Here is a 15,786-nt window from a genome sequence, read left to right as displayed (position 1 = left end):
TCTTATTTAGCCTTCATTAATGGTTGTAGCAATTAATAAATATTAAATAAGTCAAGTTCTGACTATTTTTTTTTTGTCTCCTTAGTATTACTGAAAAAAAAAATCAATTTGGTCTTCTAAGATAGCAAACGATAGACACACGATATCCTTCTATCAATTCATCAAATAAAACTTAATGGTGATACTTATATGTATTGTTAATTACTCTCACTCTCTATCTATGAAAGATAGTTATGTAAATAACAATTTTGGAACGAAATTTCACTTATTTTGATAGAATTTGTAATAAATAGATAACAGTTGATAAAGTGTATATGAAAACTCAAAAAATAATAAATGTTTCACTGGCCAAAACTACATGATTTTTCTACGACAATAATGAGACATGCACCATTGTAAATAATATGCACAATTTGGTTTTGTTTCGCATTATTCATTAAAATGACACACATGTCCACCGTTTGCTATTTTAGATAACCTAATTGATACTCTTTTTTTGTTTTAAGGACTAATTAGTCTAAGATCAACATCTTGAAAGATCAAGGATCTAATTGTTACTTTACTCGTATTGTTATTTTTGTTGCATCGTGAAGGAACAAAGTTTCTGCTGCAAAAAGTGAACAGTGTGAAGCGTGCACCAATGTCGAGAATCCAAGTAACAGCACACAAGTAGAACCTTTTATCCATAGGAGTATTTGTTTATTGTTTAAGAAGCAAGGAATGACCATTTTGCTCTTCATATATATATATATATAGATATGCTTCACTATTCAAAGATCAAGAAGGAGGAGCAAACGTCTAGTAGTGAATGCGGTTAAGAAGAAGGAGCTCCTTTCAATCCAATACGAAGGGCCAAGGAGAGGCAAAGAGCTGTCATCTCATGCATTCGGCTACCCTTAACGTTCTTATTTTAAGGTGTTAAGTTTCGCCAGATGCATGACATGAGAGCAACTCAATCCGCCTGCTTAGCTCATCCATTGGATTGAAGGGAGCTCCAATTTTCACTTCTTTTCTTTTGTTACCTTTTTTCCTTTGCAGTTGCAGATCATGTTTTCTTTCGTAGAATTTTTTCAAAGCAGCATGTTTCACAGTTTGTCTCTTCCATTCTTGATATCAAACAAGCCCTACTTACTTTCTTCTTGATCATGCATGTTTTCAGGTTTTCGAGTTATGCCAATTAAGGGAAAAGAGAACATCATTCAGCTTACCCAAGAGAAGAGATCTTTCAGAAAGAGACATGATCATCTTATTGTTTAGCTTCTTCACTCACTCAACCTTGTATTATTTCAAGAGGAAAATAAACATTTGCTGCTGCTGTATTGTTGAATTTATTTATATTCTTTACAGCATTGATACTGTTAATCTTTTTTTCTTTCTTTTTTTGACTGTCAATCTTCGTGCTGTTTCCATTGAAATTATTAGAAACAAACAAAGTAATATTTAGTTTTAATGATCAATGTGAGAACAGATTTAAGAGAAGTTCCTTCACAATCGTTTCTAATGTTATTTATGATATGTATACAATGGTAATCTTGAACGAGGCTCACATTAACTTAACCTCCTTCGAATCTAAAATTTTTTTATCTTTCTTTAGTGTTATTTCCTCTACTTGGCTCAATAGTCGATAACAAAATTTCAGAGTAACGGCTTAATTCAGTCTTTCATTGATTTCAATTCAAAGTGCATAATTGGTATATACCTCTTAGAAACAGTTTCCTCTACATTTTGGATTCACATGCAACAGCACCACCATTAGCATCATTGAAGAATTCAAAATGTCATGGTGTTCAATATCATGATTCATGTATATACGCATGGAACAACTCAAGGGAAAAATTAAGGAGTAAAAAGTCACATTGAAGTCTTTGTTGAGTATTAGTAATGGACCATACCATAGAACACATAGAAATCGTATTATTATTAATGCACCCTGAGATCACACAAGAAGAAACTAGAGAAATTTATTTTATAATCTGATGTACCAAATTTGTTTACATTTTTGCATGCTAAGAAGCAAAGAGCCTACTAAAGCCAAGGGAAAATAGGCCAGGCCAGGCCAAAATAGAGTTGTAGTTCACAGGAATTATGAGTAAGGAAAAAAGAACACAAGAACTCCAACATAGGCACTTCTCCTTGTATTTGATTTCAGCAATATGATCAGTTTGGTAATCAATCTCCCTGCAAAAGAACCAAAAATCAATTTTTGTTCACATCCGCAAAATCATGTTAAAAATGATAGATTCTTTGGAAATGAGATCACAATGATATTTGAGTTCATAACCTATAGTTAAAGGACATGCAAATATTACTAGTGCCTTTTGAAATAAATACAATTAAGGCAACAAATTCCAAAAGAACTATGTTTATAAGATTCTTTATTTGGTCAAAGAGGCTTCATTATGCAGAAGTTTCAACTTTCTGGCTTCTCAACCACATTGAAAAATATGTCAAAAGAACAAAACAACGTGTGCTTCTAATTAAAAAACCCATCAAATTAAAGCAATCAAACGTTCCCCACCAAATATACCAAATAACACCAATTATTTGTCATTATCAAGTTATGAAGTTGCAGTGGGGCAAAAATCCAAACTTAGTGGATGCTCAATATAATGTTTTCCTTACTATCAACACCAATTCATTTTAAGCTATAAATATATAATTTCTCACAACTTAACTCAACAGTAATCCACCTTACTACTGTCACACCAGTCACCTGCATCAATTTTCTCTTAAATAAATTTTAGAAATTAGAGAATCTAAATTGAGAGGTCTTTGGTGACAACGATCAAACCATAGCCCCTCATGAAAGTTGATCTTTATATTCTTGTGCACGTCAAATCGTAAATGATGTGTAGTTACTCTCTCAACCAAAGTTTGGGATGTGCTCAATCACAAGTTGTTATTGAGCATCCCAAACTTCAAATAAGCAAATCAAATTCTTTAAAAGTCGGAAACATAACTGACTAGTAACAACATAAAGGGATTTCTACTCAGCATTGGCATTTTCCGTCATTGATACAATTATTTCCTTCTCTACGATTTGCCTAATAATATTTTTACATATATAGACAAGTAAATAAGAGAAACAGAAATGAAGTTTGAAATTACCTTTTATTTATCCACAGGACAGTCTAGTCATTCAGACTCAACAGCCTCAGGTTTTGGACCTAGTTCAGAAAATAAAACAAAGCAAAAGGAATCATCACAAAAAGCACCATAGGGCAGAGTAGAAGACAATTAATTGTAACTGAAAGGATTAACCACAAAGCATATTGTTCCAGATCTTTCCAGCTATAACATTATAGGGTGAGTTTTAATTTGATTCTTCTACATTATGTTAGTCGAAAATAAGAAAAAGAAAATACGCGTATTCATTTCTTTTCCATTTCCATATTTATCAGAATATAATACTATGTACCATCCATCAAATATGGGATACAAAATACCCAAAACATACCATTTCATCTATCAGCTACAAACAATCACAACTTGAGATAAATCGCATACACACTACTTGATAACTCTATTCCATTGACCATGAAAAAAATGTGTTAAGTGCCTTTTCTTTTCCAAATTTATTTCAGCAGATAAGCAGAATCAGATAAAATTGGATTGGTTATCCATTAACCAAAGAAATATTGGAATTAATCCAGTCACTTACTATCCCATCTTTCCTCCATCATGAAAATGAAACCTTTACAAACAACAATAAAAAGAGGACCGAATTCGAATATAAAAATCAAACAAGCATGAGAAATGAAATAATCAAGAGACACAAGCTCAAAAATGAGCAACAAAAAGGCACAACTAGGCATATATTACACACGCACCACTTAACAATTCACAAAACCCCTTGTGTATTAAACAAGAGAAGCCCAAATTAACTTCCATGAATGTCAAATATCCAATTCCTCAAAGCAAGTTTCTCTTGCACGAATTCCAAGACCCCAAACCCCCAATACACCCTTTGGCAAACGAACAACCCGGATACCTCGGCAGAAATTACGTTCATCGCATTCAATAATTGGCAAAACCCCGTGCATATTGATAATGAGAAATCACTAATAACGAGCAAGTCTTAACGTAATTTTGAATTCAGGACCCTATAATCAATGACCTAAACAAAGAGAAAGGTAGAAGGGGGAAGGGAAAGGGTACCGTGGAGAGAAGGGTGGCGACCGTCCTTGCCCCAACCAATGCCGCGGGTGGAATCAAGGTACTGCTGAACGAGGTGGCGGCATTTCTGAAGGTGGTTAACGCCTTCGATGCGGTAGCACCATCGCAGCTTCTCCCTGATGATCTTAGCCTTCTCGATCTGGATCCACTTCTCTCTGACAATGTGCTCCCTCATCTCCAAGAAAGCCACCGGATCCTTGTACGGATTCTCCGGGTCGAAGTCGTCCGGCGGCGACTCATCGAACTCCACGTACCCCTTCTTTCTTCCCATTCTTCTTTCCTTTCTGCTTGCTTCCTCTGTTCTCACTGATGCTGCTTCACTTCTTGTCTTCGTCGTCGGTACTGGGGTTTCTTCTTTTCCTTCTAGCTTTTCATTTTGTTGGGCTCAGATTCTTCGCCTCTGCGTCTAAAGGCCCATTTTGTTTCCTGGAAAGAAATTAAAAAAACTATTTCGTCCCATTAAATAATTGTTAGAGTTTAACAATTCATTAGTTTAAATTCGTGACGAATTAGTATTTATCAGTTTAAAAGATACCAAAAAAAATTATGTCTCTAATTAAATTACCGAATAATTTGCCTTGCTGCTAAGATTACTATTAGGTATTTTTTGTTATATTCTACTTGAGTTAAAGATTAAATTGATCTCTAAAATTTAATTCGGGCTTTAATTTAATCATTAAAATTTTAATTTATTCAATTTAACTCATGTTAGGGAGTTATACTAGAGTCTCTAACAATTATCTAACACAGCAATTAAAATTTTATACCTCAATTTTATCCCTAAAAAATTTTTAAACCTTAATTGTCAATTGCTGAAAGTTTGATAGACTAAATTCAGTCTACTTGAAAGTGATGTAGTAACTGTTACGAAAATTCTTTTAATTAATTTTTATTTTGTTTATTCAAGAAAATTTATCAATCTTTTTAATTTAAATAAAAATATTAAAATTTTTAATTTATTTAATAATATAAAAATTATATTTTTATGTATTATATCTCAATTATATTTTTCATATATAGGTATTGTTCATATTTCGGCCTAAAATTATAAAATCAGACCTAAAAAGAGTAAAGGTCCACCTAATCAAGGTGGCCTCCTCCACTACTACCCAACCTCATAGAGATCGGGCGCCACAAAGACAGTTCAACCATACTTATCCGAATCAGTAACTACTCTCCCAAGATATATCCCACTTATCTAGAAGGAAGATCTCAACAAACTCCCTAGAAAAAGGGAACAATTACCCACCAATAAAGGTGAAATTACTCTAAAAAGTGATTATCTACTCTACTATAAATACATTGACACTCTCAGGTATACTCAAAACCCAATCTCCTAAAAACCTGCCTAAAGTCTTTTCTAACTTAAACATTGGAGTCTCTTGTAAGTACTACCCCCACCTCCTCACGAGAATTCGGACGACGGCACTTTGACACCAGCATAAGTCGGACACTGCCTCAGAAGGAGTCTGGACCTCACGTTCATGCCCAAATACAACCCAGTTTCAGGTAACCCTCAAAATATTGGTACCATTGTCGGAGACCTGGAAGTCTACACCTACATATGACGGACAGTCAATTTGAAGACGGCCATACAGCATCCGAGTCGAAACCAGAGCCTCACAACGACGACCTAACACTTACATTGCCTCCACCACAGGAAAGAACAACTGCACCCCACCCCATGGGGAAGGAACGTCAGCAAACCCCCATCCGCGACAGATTAACTCAGAAGTCCACCCACCCGAGGACGAAGGACCTCCACATACATCCGACGGAAATATTAGGGTTGGTATATGGACATCACAGCCGATTGGAGCAGGTCGAGCAGGAGGTTGAACAACAACGAGAAGCAGAAAGAGAACTATAAAAAGAAGTACGACGATGAAGAGAGCTAGAGGAAAAGCTTTCTAAGTTAGAAGCCGATCTCCGAAATCGAAGCACTCGAACAAATCGAGAAGAAAGTTCTTTTGGAAGAAAAGATCCATTCGTCTAAGAGATCATGCGGGCTAGGGTTCCTAGGAACTTCAAAACTCCTGACATGGATCTCTATGACGGAACGATTGACCTAAGATACCACTTAAGCAACTTTAAAAGTTGAATGTACCTAGCCGACGTGTCCGATGCGACTCGCTGCAAGGCCTTCCCGACAACACTAATCAATACTGTAATGAAGTGGTTCGACAACTTGCCTCCCAGGTCGGTGACTTGCTTCGACGACCTGACAAGGAAGTTTTTCACCCGATTTTCAATTCAGAAAGATAAAGTCAAACATGCTCCTAGTCTCTTGGGCGTCAAACAAGAAGCTGAGGAAACGCTCCGAGATTACATGGAAAGATTCAATCAACAAGGTGTGCTTAGAGATACAAAACTTGCCTCCTGAAGTAGTGATAATGGAGTTGGTCAATGGCCTTAGAGAAAGGCCGTTTTCCCAATCTATATCCAAGCAACACCCGACTTTCTTGTACGAAGTATAAGAGCGGGCAGAGAAATATATCAACATGGAAAAAAATTTCTGACTTAGAGAACCTGCCCCAAGGCCGAACCCGTCCTACCAAGTTTGGGACAAGGAGATGGAGGCTAAGAAAAAGGAGGAGTACAATTCGGAAAAACCTCGAAGATACCACAATTACACCCCACTCCGAGTTTCTCTAGTCGATGTTTACAGGGAGATTTGTCATACTGAAAAGCTTCCACCTCCTCGCCCCATTAAGCACAAAAAGGCTGGAAGTCAGACAGAATATTTTGAGTACCACAAGCTATATAGGTATTCTACTAATGACTGTTATGGATTAAAGAATGTCATAGAAAAAATGGACAGAGAAGGTCGGCTAGAAAGGTACCTAGCTGATAGGTCGGACGACAAAAGAAAAAGAAAAAAAGATGGTGATGATAGAGGACAGCAAGAGCGACCTCCACAAACTCCTGAGAGGCACATACACATGATAAATAGAGGATTTGCAGGAGGGGGAGTCACTAAGTCCTCACGAAAAAGACATCTCAAAGAAGTGTATCAAGTCAGGGAAGATAGTAGAACTCTTGACTTGCCAACAATCTCATTCACCAAAGAATACACACAAGGGGTGACACCTGGTCATGACGAACTTGTAGTAATCATAATGATTCTTGCTAATGCAAACCTCCACAGAACGTTGGTGGATCAGGAGAGTTCAGCCGACATACTATTTAAGCCCGCTTTCGATAAGCTCATGTTAGAAGAGAAAAATATAAAGGCTTATCCCGATAACCTTTTCGGGTTAGGAGATATGCCGATCCGACCTTTGGGATTTATCTCATTATATACCACTCTTGGTAAAGGCACGAAGTCAAGAACTTTAAACATCGACTACATCGTGGTCGACGTCATGTCTGCTTACAACACCTTGTTAGGTCAGACCACCTTAAACCAGCTAGTTACTATTGTCTCCACACCTCACCTATGTATGAAATTCCCAATAACAGAAGGAATTGTCACGATAAAAGGAGACTAGAAATTAGCAAGAAAGTGCTACAATGAAAGTCTCAACTTAAGAGGCAGCACACATAGTAAAGACAATACCAGTGAGCTCAGAGGTATCCAAGTTTGGGAAGAGCTACGTCCCCAACCTGAAGGAAAAATAAAAAAGGTACAAATCGGAGATCAGGCAGAAAAGACAACAAGCATAGGAGCCAACCTAGAAGAAAGTCTGAAAGTACAACTCGTTGATCTCTTACAAAGGAATTTTGACCTGTTTGCCTGGAAAACTTCCGACATGCCTGGGATAGATCCCGACCTCATGTCTCACAAGCTCGCTGTCTATCCAGGATCCCAACCCGTTCAGCAAAAACTCCATAAGCTTAGTCCTAAAAGAAGGCGGGTCATGGAGGAATAGGTACAAGCTTTACTAGAAGCTGGGTTTATAAGGGAGGCAAAGTATCCTTTGTGGTTGGCTAATGTGGTTCTTGTCAAAAAGCAAAATAGAAAATAGAGAATGTGTGTGGATTACACTAACCTCAATAAAGCTTGTCCCAAGGATCCATACCCTCTCCTCAGCATTAACGCCCTGGTCGACTCAGCTTCAGGGTATAGATACTTATCTTTCATGGACGCATACTCGTGATACAATCAAATTCCGATGTATAGACCGGATTAAGAAAATACCACTTTCATTATCCCAAAAGCTAATTATTGTTATGTAGTAATTCCTTTTGGATTGAAGAACGTTGAAGCTACATACCAATGATTGATGAATAAGGTGTTTTCCTCTCACCTTGGAAAACTCATGGAGGAATATGTGGACGATATGCTCGTCAAAATCAGGGACGACCTTGCTCTTTTGTCCGACTTTTCTGAGCTATTTTCCACAATAAGGAAGTACGAGATGAGATTGAATCCTTCAAAGTACACTTTCGCAGTAGAGGCTGGAAAGTTATTAGGCTTCATGCTTACTCAAAGGGGAATTGAAGCTAATCCAGACAAATGCACAGCCATATTAGAAATGAAAAATCTGACTTGTCTAGGAAGTCCAACAATTCAATGGGAGGTTGGCAGTGTTGTCTAGGTTCCTAGCAGGATCAGCTCTGAAGTCTCTACCATTGTTCTCAATTCTCAAAAAAGGAAACCAATTTGAATGTACTCAGGAATATGAACTAGCATTCCAAAAATTTAAAACATTCCTAAGCAAATCCCTAATCCTAACCCGACCTGTCCTAAGGGAGGAGCTCGTTCTCTACTTAGCAGTAGCAAGTCTGGCTATAGCCTTAGCATCGGTCCGGAAAGATGACCATGGACAACAACCTATCTACTTTGTGAGCAAAGTTTTACAGGGGGAAGAACTAAACTATCAAAATATAGAAAAGTTCGCTTACACCCTTATCATCACATCCATAAGGCTTCGACCTTATTTTAAGGCTCACACCATAAAAGTTCGTACTAATCAGCCCATGAAGCATGTACTACAGAAAATGGACACTACAGGAAGAATGCTACAATGGGCAGTAGAACTGTTCGAGTTTGGCCTAAGGTATGAAACTCGGATAATAATTAAATCTCAATATTTGGCTGAATTCGTAGTAGAATACACTAAAGCACAAGGAAATCCATCAACTTGGAATTTCTATGTAGATGGATCGTCCAACAAAGCTAGAAGTAGAGCAGGAGTTATTCTGAAAAATGAAGAAAGAACTCGGATTGAACTATCATTAAAGTTCGAGATTCCTACTTCCAATAATCAAGCAGAATATGAAGCTCTGCTTGCTGGCTAAAGAGGTCGGAGCAAAAATATTGATAGTATTTAGTGACTCTCAAGTAATAACTTCTCAAGTTAACGACACTTATCAAACTAAGGACCCCAACATGAAGAAGTTCCTAGAAGAAGCACGAGTACAGTTAGCACAGTTCTCGAAGAGGGACGTTTGACACATAGCACGGGAATCAAACGTTCAAGCTAATACCCTCTCTAAATTAGCTAGCACAAAGGCAGGGGGTAATAATAGAAGTTTGATCCAAGAAACTCTCCACACACCATCAGTAGTGAAGGAAGATGACAAGTCGAACATACTAGCCATATCCAACCAAAGCTTAGGATGGATGAATCCCATAGTCGAATACCTTAAATTCGATATCATCCTAAAAGATGAAAAGGAAGCAAGGAAAACTACACCCTAGTTCACAATGTTCTCTATAAAAGAAGGATATCCATACCTCTATTGAAGTGCGTCCCAAACTCCAAGACATTGAGGTCTTAGAAGTTCACAATAGCATATGTGAAAATCACTTAGGAGCACAATCACTAGCCAAGAAAGAGATCCGAACTGGCTTCTTTTGGCCGACCTTGCAAAGGGAAGCAGCCGAATTTGTTAAAAAGTGTCCACCTTGTCAAAAGTATGCTAACTTTCATGTAGCACCTCCAGAGATACTTATCAGTGTCACCTCACCTTGGCCATTTGCAAAATGAGGACTTGACCTTCTCGGTCTATTTGCATAAGCTCCAGGACAAGTAAAGTACCTCATAGTAGGTATTGATTATTTTATTGACTATTTTAATGATCAGTATTTGGTTGGTTTAATTTACATGTTACCGAATGCTACTGAATCTTATACACAAGTTCCTTAAGAATCACAAATAAAACACAATTTTTGCATATAACAGGTTCAGAAGTACAATTTTTGCATTACGACAAATTCAGAAACAGCACATATAACTTGAATCATAATGCATCACTTTAACAAGTTATACAAGCTCATCAATACTAATATTCTCACACCAATGTACAAACCAATTATCAATCTCCTTAGGTTAATAATTTTTAAATTCATCCTAGCAATCAATTTCAATATCACTTTTGCATTGGAGTTATCTCTATCCCTCTCTTTATTGATATTTGCATTGTCTTTCCATGGTTGTGGCCGGTATAATAAGTTCCCATAAAGAATGACCTTCTCCTTACATTCATCATTAAGTTCATCAACCTAAATAAAATAGTCACATCTCATTTTTTATTTCTACTGCACACAAGATTAGAGGAGGGAAGAACGAATGAGCATCAACCAAGATTTCTATTAACAGTGGAGGCACAACGGTTAGTATACACACACTTTATAATACATGCACAGTAAGAACCATTTATCTAAGTTTTCCACCGTTCGTGATTTTAACAGCACAACATCCATGCCATGGTAGCATTTGCCACCATTAAAAGGGTGTTTCTTCTTGTTTCTCTTCATCACACCTCTAACAGAAGACTCATTGATATCACGAAAGCGATTCTCCCGGCTTGGTAGTCTCGATTTATCCTCAAACCGAGACTGAGCTTCACCTCTCATCCCTTGATTTTGCAAGCCACTACAATTGGGGTAAGAGATAATGTTCCCTTAGAAATTAAGGCACCCAATACTCTTTGGAATTTTTTTTCTTTTTTAATTTTGTAAATTAGCTAATTTTCACCTAAGCCTCACAAAAGAGTCCACTTTGTCACACTACATAGCCACGTAGGCAATAAACTTAACTGAAATGGAGCCTCACTTACGGCGTGTCACTTTTGTCCATCGTTAACAATCTTTCATGTGTACATCGAGTATTTCGAATGATTGAGGTATGCATTTGTCCACCTAAAAATCTTTCGCATATTCTTTTGTCTATTTACTAAAAAATTAAATAGGCATTAAGATTGTGTTTGGAAGAGAAACTGAAACTGAGATAGAGACTGAGAGACAGAAACTAAATTAAGTCTTTGTATTGTATTTAGTATAAAGTGTATAGAACTAAGTTATGTCTCATTATCCTATTTGATTTAAGATTAATATAAGAACTGAAATAAGTTAAATTACTAAAATGCCCTTAACTGATTTTAAAAAGATAAAGTGAAATACAAAACTTAACCATTCGGCAATCCCCTTTTCTCATTTTCTCCATTCTACTCAATAAAATTCATTAGACTGACCATTGCAATAAGCATCAAAGAAGTATGAAATAGAGATTCATTAGCAACATCCAACAGATGATCTTAATCTTTAAATCACATCTGAAAATTCCTCTTCTAAAGTAAGAATAAAAAGGTACAAATAATTACAATAAAAAAGGTAAAATAATAAAATCAGATTTGGCATATTTTAGATGAGTGCATATAGTTGTTCCCAAGCCTCCATTGAATTTAAGCACCACAAGCTTGTCCAATAGACTCTTCACCTCGAAAAAGCCTACATCAATTTCAGTTCAAGCAGCAAACATATTGACTAATTACATCATATTTAGATCAATCAATCAATTGTATGAATCCCAAATCAATACTACTGGAAGCTAAATCCAAATTCAAATAATCATAGAAATAATAGAATGCAAGTGAAACCAATAAAATCAAAATAAACAGTGAAGACAATAGAAGAGAACCCATATGAATTAATAGGAGTAGAAATAGAAAGAGAAAAGACCAATCGTGCATTTTACACCTAACTGAAGGGACTAAATTGTATTAAAATGCGAAAGTCAGGGACTATATTAGGTTCATTACTGTAAACTCAGGGTCTGTTCTGTGGCATAATAAAAGTGTTTACATCAGTTTTTGTTTCTGAAACATAGTGGAACAATGTCCTGCAGGGTTTAATTCAAGCTGTCCAGGAGGTGATGCCAAGAGTTCACCACCGTTTTTGCATTTGGCACCTCTGGAGGAACTTCAACAAACAATGGAAGGACCTTGAGTTGAGGGAACTGCTTTGGGAATGTGCCAGATCTACAACATTCCAGGATTTCATCGATAATCTGAACAAGATTAAGAGGATGAACGAGGAGGCTTGTGCATATCTCAACAAATGGCCTAGAGAGTCATGGACAAAGTCCCAGTTTAGTCATAGGCCAAAACTGGACAACATTTGCAACAACACCTGTGAGGTTTTCAACGTAAGAATCAAAGAGGCCAGAAGCAAACCCATCATCACATTACTTGAGGAGGTGAGAATGTTTGTGATGAGAACTATTGCGAAAAATAAGGTAAAACTGGCAAATCATGTTGGCATACTCCCCCCTGTAATTCAAAGTCGCCTAGATAAAATCAGAAAAGAATCAAAGAACTGGATGCCTATCTGGACCGGTGATGAAGACTATGAGAAATTTGAGGTTCATGGCCATCCAACAAACATGGTAGTGGATCTTGGAAAAAGACTATGCACTTGCCAATTCTGGATGCTGACCGGTAAGCTTTATCAAACTCTTTAACTTAATCATTAACATTTGTGTACTTTGAAAAGTGTGATTGTCTTACTATGCATTTGTGTTACTAACTGTAGATATTCCATGTGTTCATGCCTGTGCTGCCCTTGCAAGGGTAAACAAGAGGCCGGAAGACTTTTGTCACCAACTGTGTACTATGGAGGCATACAACAAGACTTATGCCCATCACATTAATCCTCTTCCTGGCCAATCATTGTGGGAGAAATCCTTGTACACTCAACCACAGGCCCCTATCATTAGGAGGAGGCCTGGAGCTTTGACAAAGAAAAAGAGAAAAGATGCTGATGAGGGCAACAATGGTAATAAGAAAGCCAAACCAAGTGGAGGTTTGAAAAGGCATTTGAAGCCATTCACATGTAGGTATTGTGGGGTAAAAAGGCATACTAAGAGAGGGTGCTCAAAGAAGAGACTGGATGAAGTAGCTGCTGCTGTTGCAGCTGCAAAAGCTGCTGCAGATAAAGCCAAATCAAATGTTGCTGCTTCTGTTTCTGAGGCTGGCCCTCCCCCTCAAACTGATGCTACACCAACTGATAAACCTCCTGCTGTGGAGATTGACATATCACAACCAAACTACGAAGGATCACAGGTAATACACTTCTCCACGTTACAACATAACACAAGTATAATTTTTTTGTTATCTGGGCTCATGTGTTGAACTGTTTATCTGTTGTAGGACATAGCAGAACCTGCTGCACCTGCACCATCAAGGTCACAGAAGTTGCCCACCAAAAGGAGGAGCTCACCACCACCTCAATCCATTGGTGTGCATCTAATGCAAGGAGCCAGTATGGCTACATCTTCCAGATTGCACAACTTTATGAAGTTTGTTCCAACTCCCGGTTTCAAAGCACCAAGGAAAAAGAAAAATTCATGACTTTGACATCAGGATGTTTAGGACAGTACTCTGTTGTTTTGTTAAAGGCAGTTAGTAGATAGTTGCTTTGTTTAGGACAATTGTCATAACTTTTGTATTGCCAGCCTTGATAACTATGTTGTGGCACTTCTTTTGTTCCTTTAATGTTTGCAACTCAAACAGGTTAATGTTTGCTACTCAAATATGTTTATCTTTGATACTTTTGTAATTATGCATTATGCATTATGCTATTATGATGTCAGATGATCTATAATTATTTCTCTTTATGATAACCAGTCAATCAAAAACAAGGCATATATCTCAAGATAAAAAACAACCTCTTACTTTCATTCATCCATGAACACATTACATGCAACATTGTCAGAACTTCAAAGTCATAATCAATACAGCAACTACAGTGAAAAACACCACTATGCCTAAGAATTGTATCATAGATTTTGGGTCCTCACTTCAGCTTCCAATTTTCCAATCTTCCAGGCTAAATTCACTCTCACTTGCTCATTGTCAACTGCAGTTGCATCCACTCTTCCTTCATGTTCCTCTTCTTCTTCTACATCATCAGTCCAGAGAAAAAATCTACACCATATTTTGCCCCTAGTCTGAATATGAGATATCATAAGAAGGAAAGAACAGAAAACAACAAATCAATTTTTCTTACCAAAAACTCACATTGTAATTTGGACAACCGAAGAAGGGCTTATCTGGGTTGGTAGTTGTTCCGGACCAACGAAGCACCGGCCGGCAGCCGCACCCACACCGCTCTGGTACCCGTGATGGTCTGGTCCGACTCCGCGTTCTCGTCTTCGATCGTGTAGAGCTTTCTTGACCCTGGCTCGCACACCCAATCATGGTTTTCGTTTCAGTTCAACAAGTAGGAACAACGAAGACAATGAAGAACGTTGCTGGGCAGAGAGAAGAAGATGAAGAGGGGTGACGATGCCATGCTAGAAATTGGGATTAAAACTAGGTATAGGGACCACATTGGGTCAAACAGTTTCAATTGCCACCTCAGCTTGCCTTTATCTACGCCAGCGTGGCTTCTCAGTGCTAGGTCACTGCCGGCGGCAGTTAATTTGCCCGGAGATGTGGCTAGGGACGACCTTGGTGCAATTTTAACAAAGTCAGGGACATAAATGGTGCAATTGGTAAGTCAGGGACTAAATTGGTGCAAACCGTGAATCTCAGGGACCACTTTGGGGTTTAACTCGATAAAAGGCTTGATATATTTTTTATCAAAATATAAAGTAAAAGATATTTAAAAATTTATTTTTTAAAAAAAAATATTTATATATAATATTCTAAATTTGATCCTTATAATAACATCTAAACTTTTAAAGTGTTTAAAATATGAAAAAAAATATTTATAATAAAGTATAACAAATTTAAAATTTTAATAACTTTTTTATTATAAAAAATTATTTATATATTTATTTATATTTTAACAGTTTTAGGTAACCTGATAGGTCTAATAGACTATTTTGTGAGTCTGGGTCTGACTTTTTTTTTTTATCGTTAAGTTATAACTTTGACCCAAACGGAGAGAAGAGTTCTAAGAGTAACTTATAGTTGATTATTTAGACTCCTTTGGCAATGCCATCAAGGCTATATAGTCACTCAAAAGTTCTCCCGATATGAACTAAAAAAGAGTATTACAATAAACACTAAAAACAAATCAAAGGCATCAAAATACAATGTCCATCTAAATCATGTTTTCTCCATGCTAATATCCACTATAAAATCACCTTATCCCTTGAGCTTTATGCAGCAGTGAATCTAAGAATTGAAGACCAGCACATAGCAAGTATTCCTCTCCTTAATGGAATTTAAATATGACTTGCACACCAATACAACAGAAGCTACTGTAATCTAGTATCTTTATTCACTAAATCCACTACAATCACATATCAGTTATCACTAGTGATTATTACACCATGTAATTCTTATAGTTTTATTACCTTTTACAATGCTCCTCCATCTATTAATGTGGTCAAACTCCTTTGCTGCTGCATGTTGAAATTTCAGCATTCCAAG

General features: G+C 37.0%; 3 protein-coding genes across 4 annotated transcripts; 2 read left to right on the top strand and 1 right to left on the bottom strand.

Moving 5' to 3' along the window:
* Window positions 1-1,936: 1,936 nt before the first annotated feature.
* Window positions 1,937-4,604, bottom strand: LOC107644314 (NADH dehydrogenase ubiquinone 1 beta subcomplex subunit 10-B-like protein (Complex I subunit NDUFS6)). Of its 2 annotated transcripts, XM_016348153.3 has the most exons (3): window positions 4,159-4,604; window positions 3,109-3,167; window positions 1,937-2,178 (listed from the first exon to the last, which is right to left on the bottom strand). In XM_016348153.3, the coding sequence occupies exons 1-2, from the start codon at window positions 4,445-4,447 to the stop codon at window positions 3,136-3,138; spliced, it is 321 nt and encodes a 106-aa protein (XP_016203639.1). In that variant the 5' UTR covers window positions 4,448-4,604; the 3' UTR covers window positions 1,937-2,178; window positions 3,109-3,135. The 2 variants fall into 2 exon arrangements, 1 of the variants encoding a protein (XP_016203639.1); XR_015883508.1 differs by lacking the exons at window positions 1,937-2,178; window positions 3,109-3,167 and adding an exon at window positions 3,838-3,965 and having other exon boundaries at window positions 4,007-4,570.
* Window positions 4,605-6,749: 2,145 nt separating this feature from the next.
* Window positions 6,750-7,667, top strand: LOC107641225 (uncharacterized). Its single transcript, XM_016344724.1, has one exon. The coding sequence runs from the start codon at window positions 6,750-6,752 to the stop codon at window positions 7,665-7,667; it is 918 nt and encodes a 305-aa protein (XP_016200210.1).
* A 4,611-nt stretch (window positions 7,668-12,278) lies between these two features.
* LOC107642106 (uncharacterized) lies at window positions 12,279-13,755 on the top strand. The gene is made up of 3 exons (XM_016345423.3): window positions 12,279-12,843; window positions 12,938-13,467; window positions 13,555-13,755. Exons 1-3 carry the CDS (start codon window positions 12,279-12,281, stop codon window positions 13,753-13,755), a joined length of 1,296 nt encoding a protein of 431 aa, XP_016200909.1.
* Window positions 13,756-15,786: the final 2,031 nt, after the last annotated feature.

This window comes from Arachis ipaensis, chromosome B5 (assembly GCF_059453495.1).
Source record: "Arachis ipaensis isolate K30076 ecotype BB chromosome B5, ASM5945349v1, whole genome shotgun sequence".
Lineage (NCBI taxonomy): Eukaryota > Viridiplantae > Streptophyta > Magnoliopsida > Fabales > Fabaceae > Arachis > Arachis ipaensis.
This window is presented reverse-complemented; position numbering and strand designations above follow the sequence as displayed.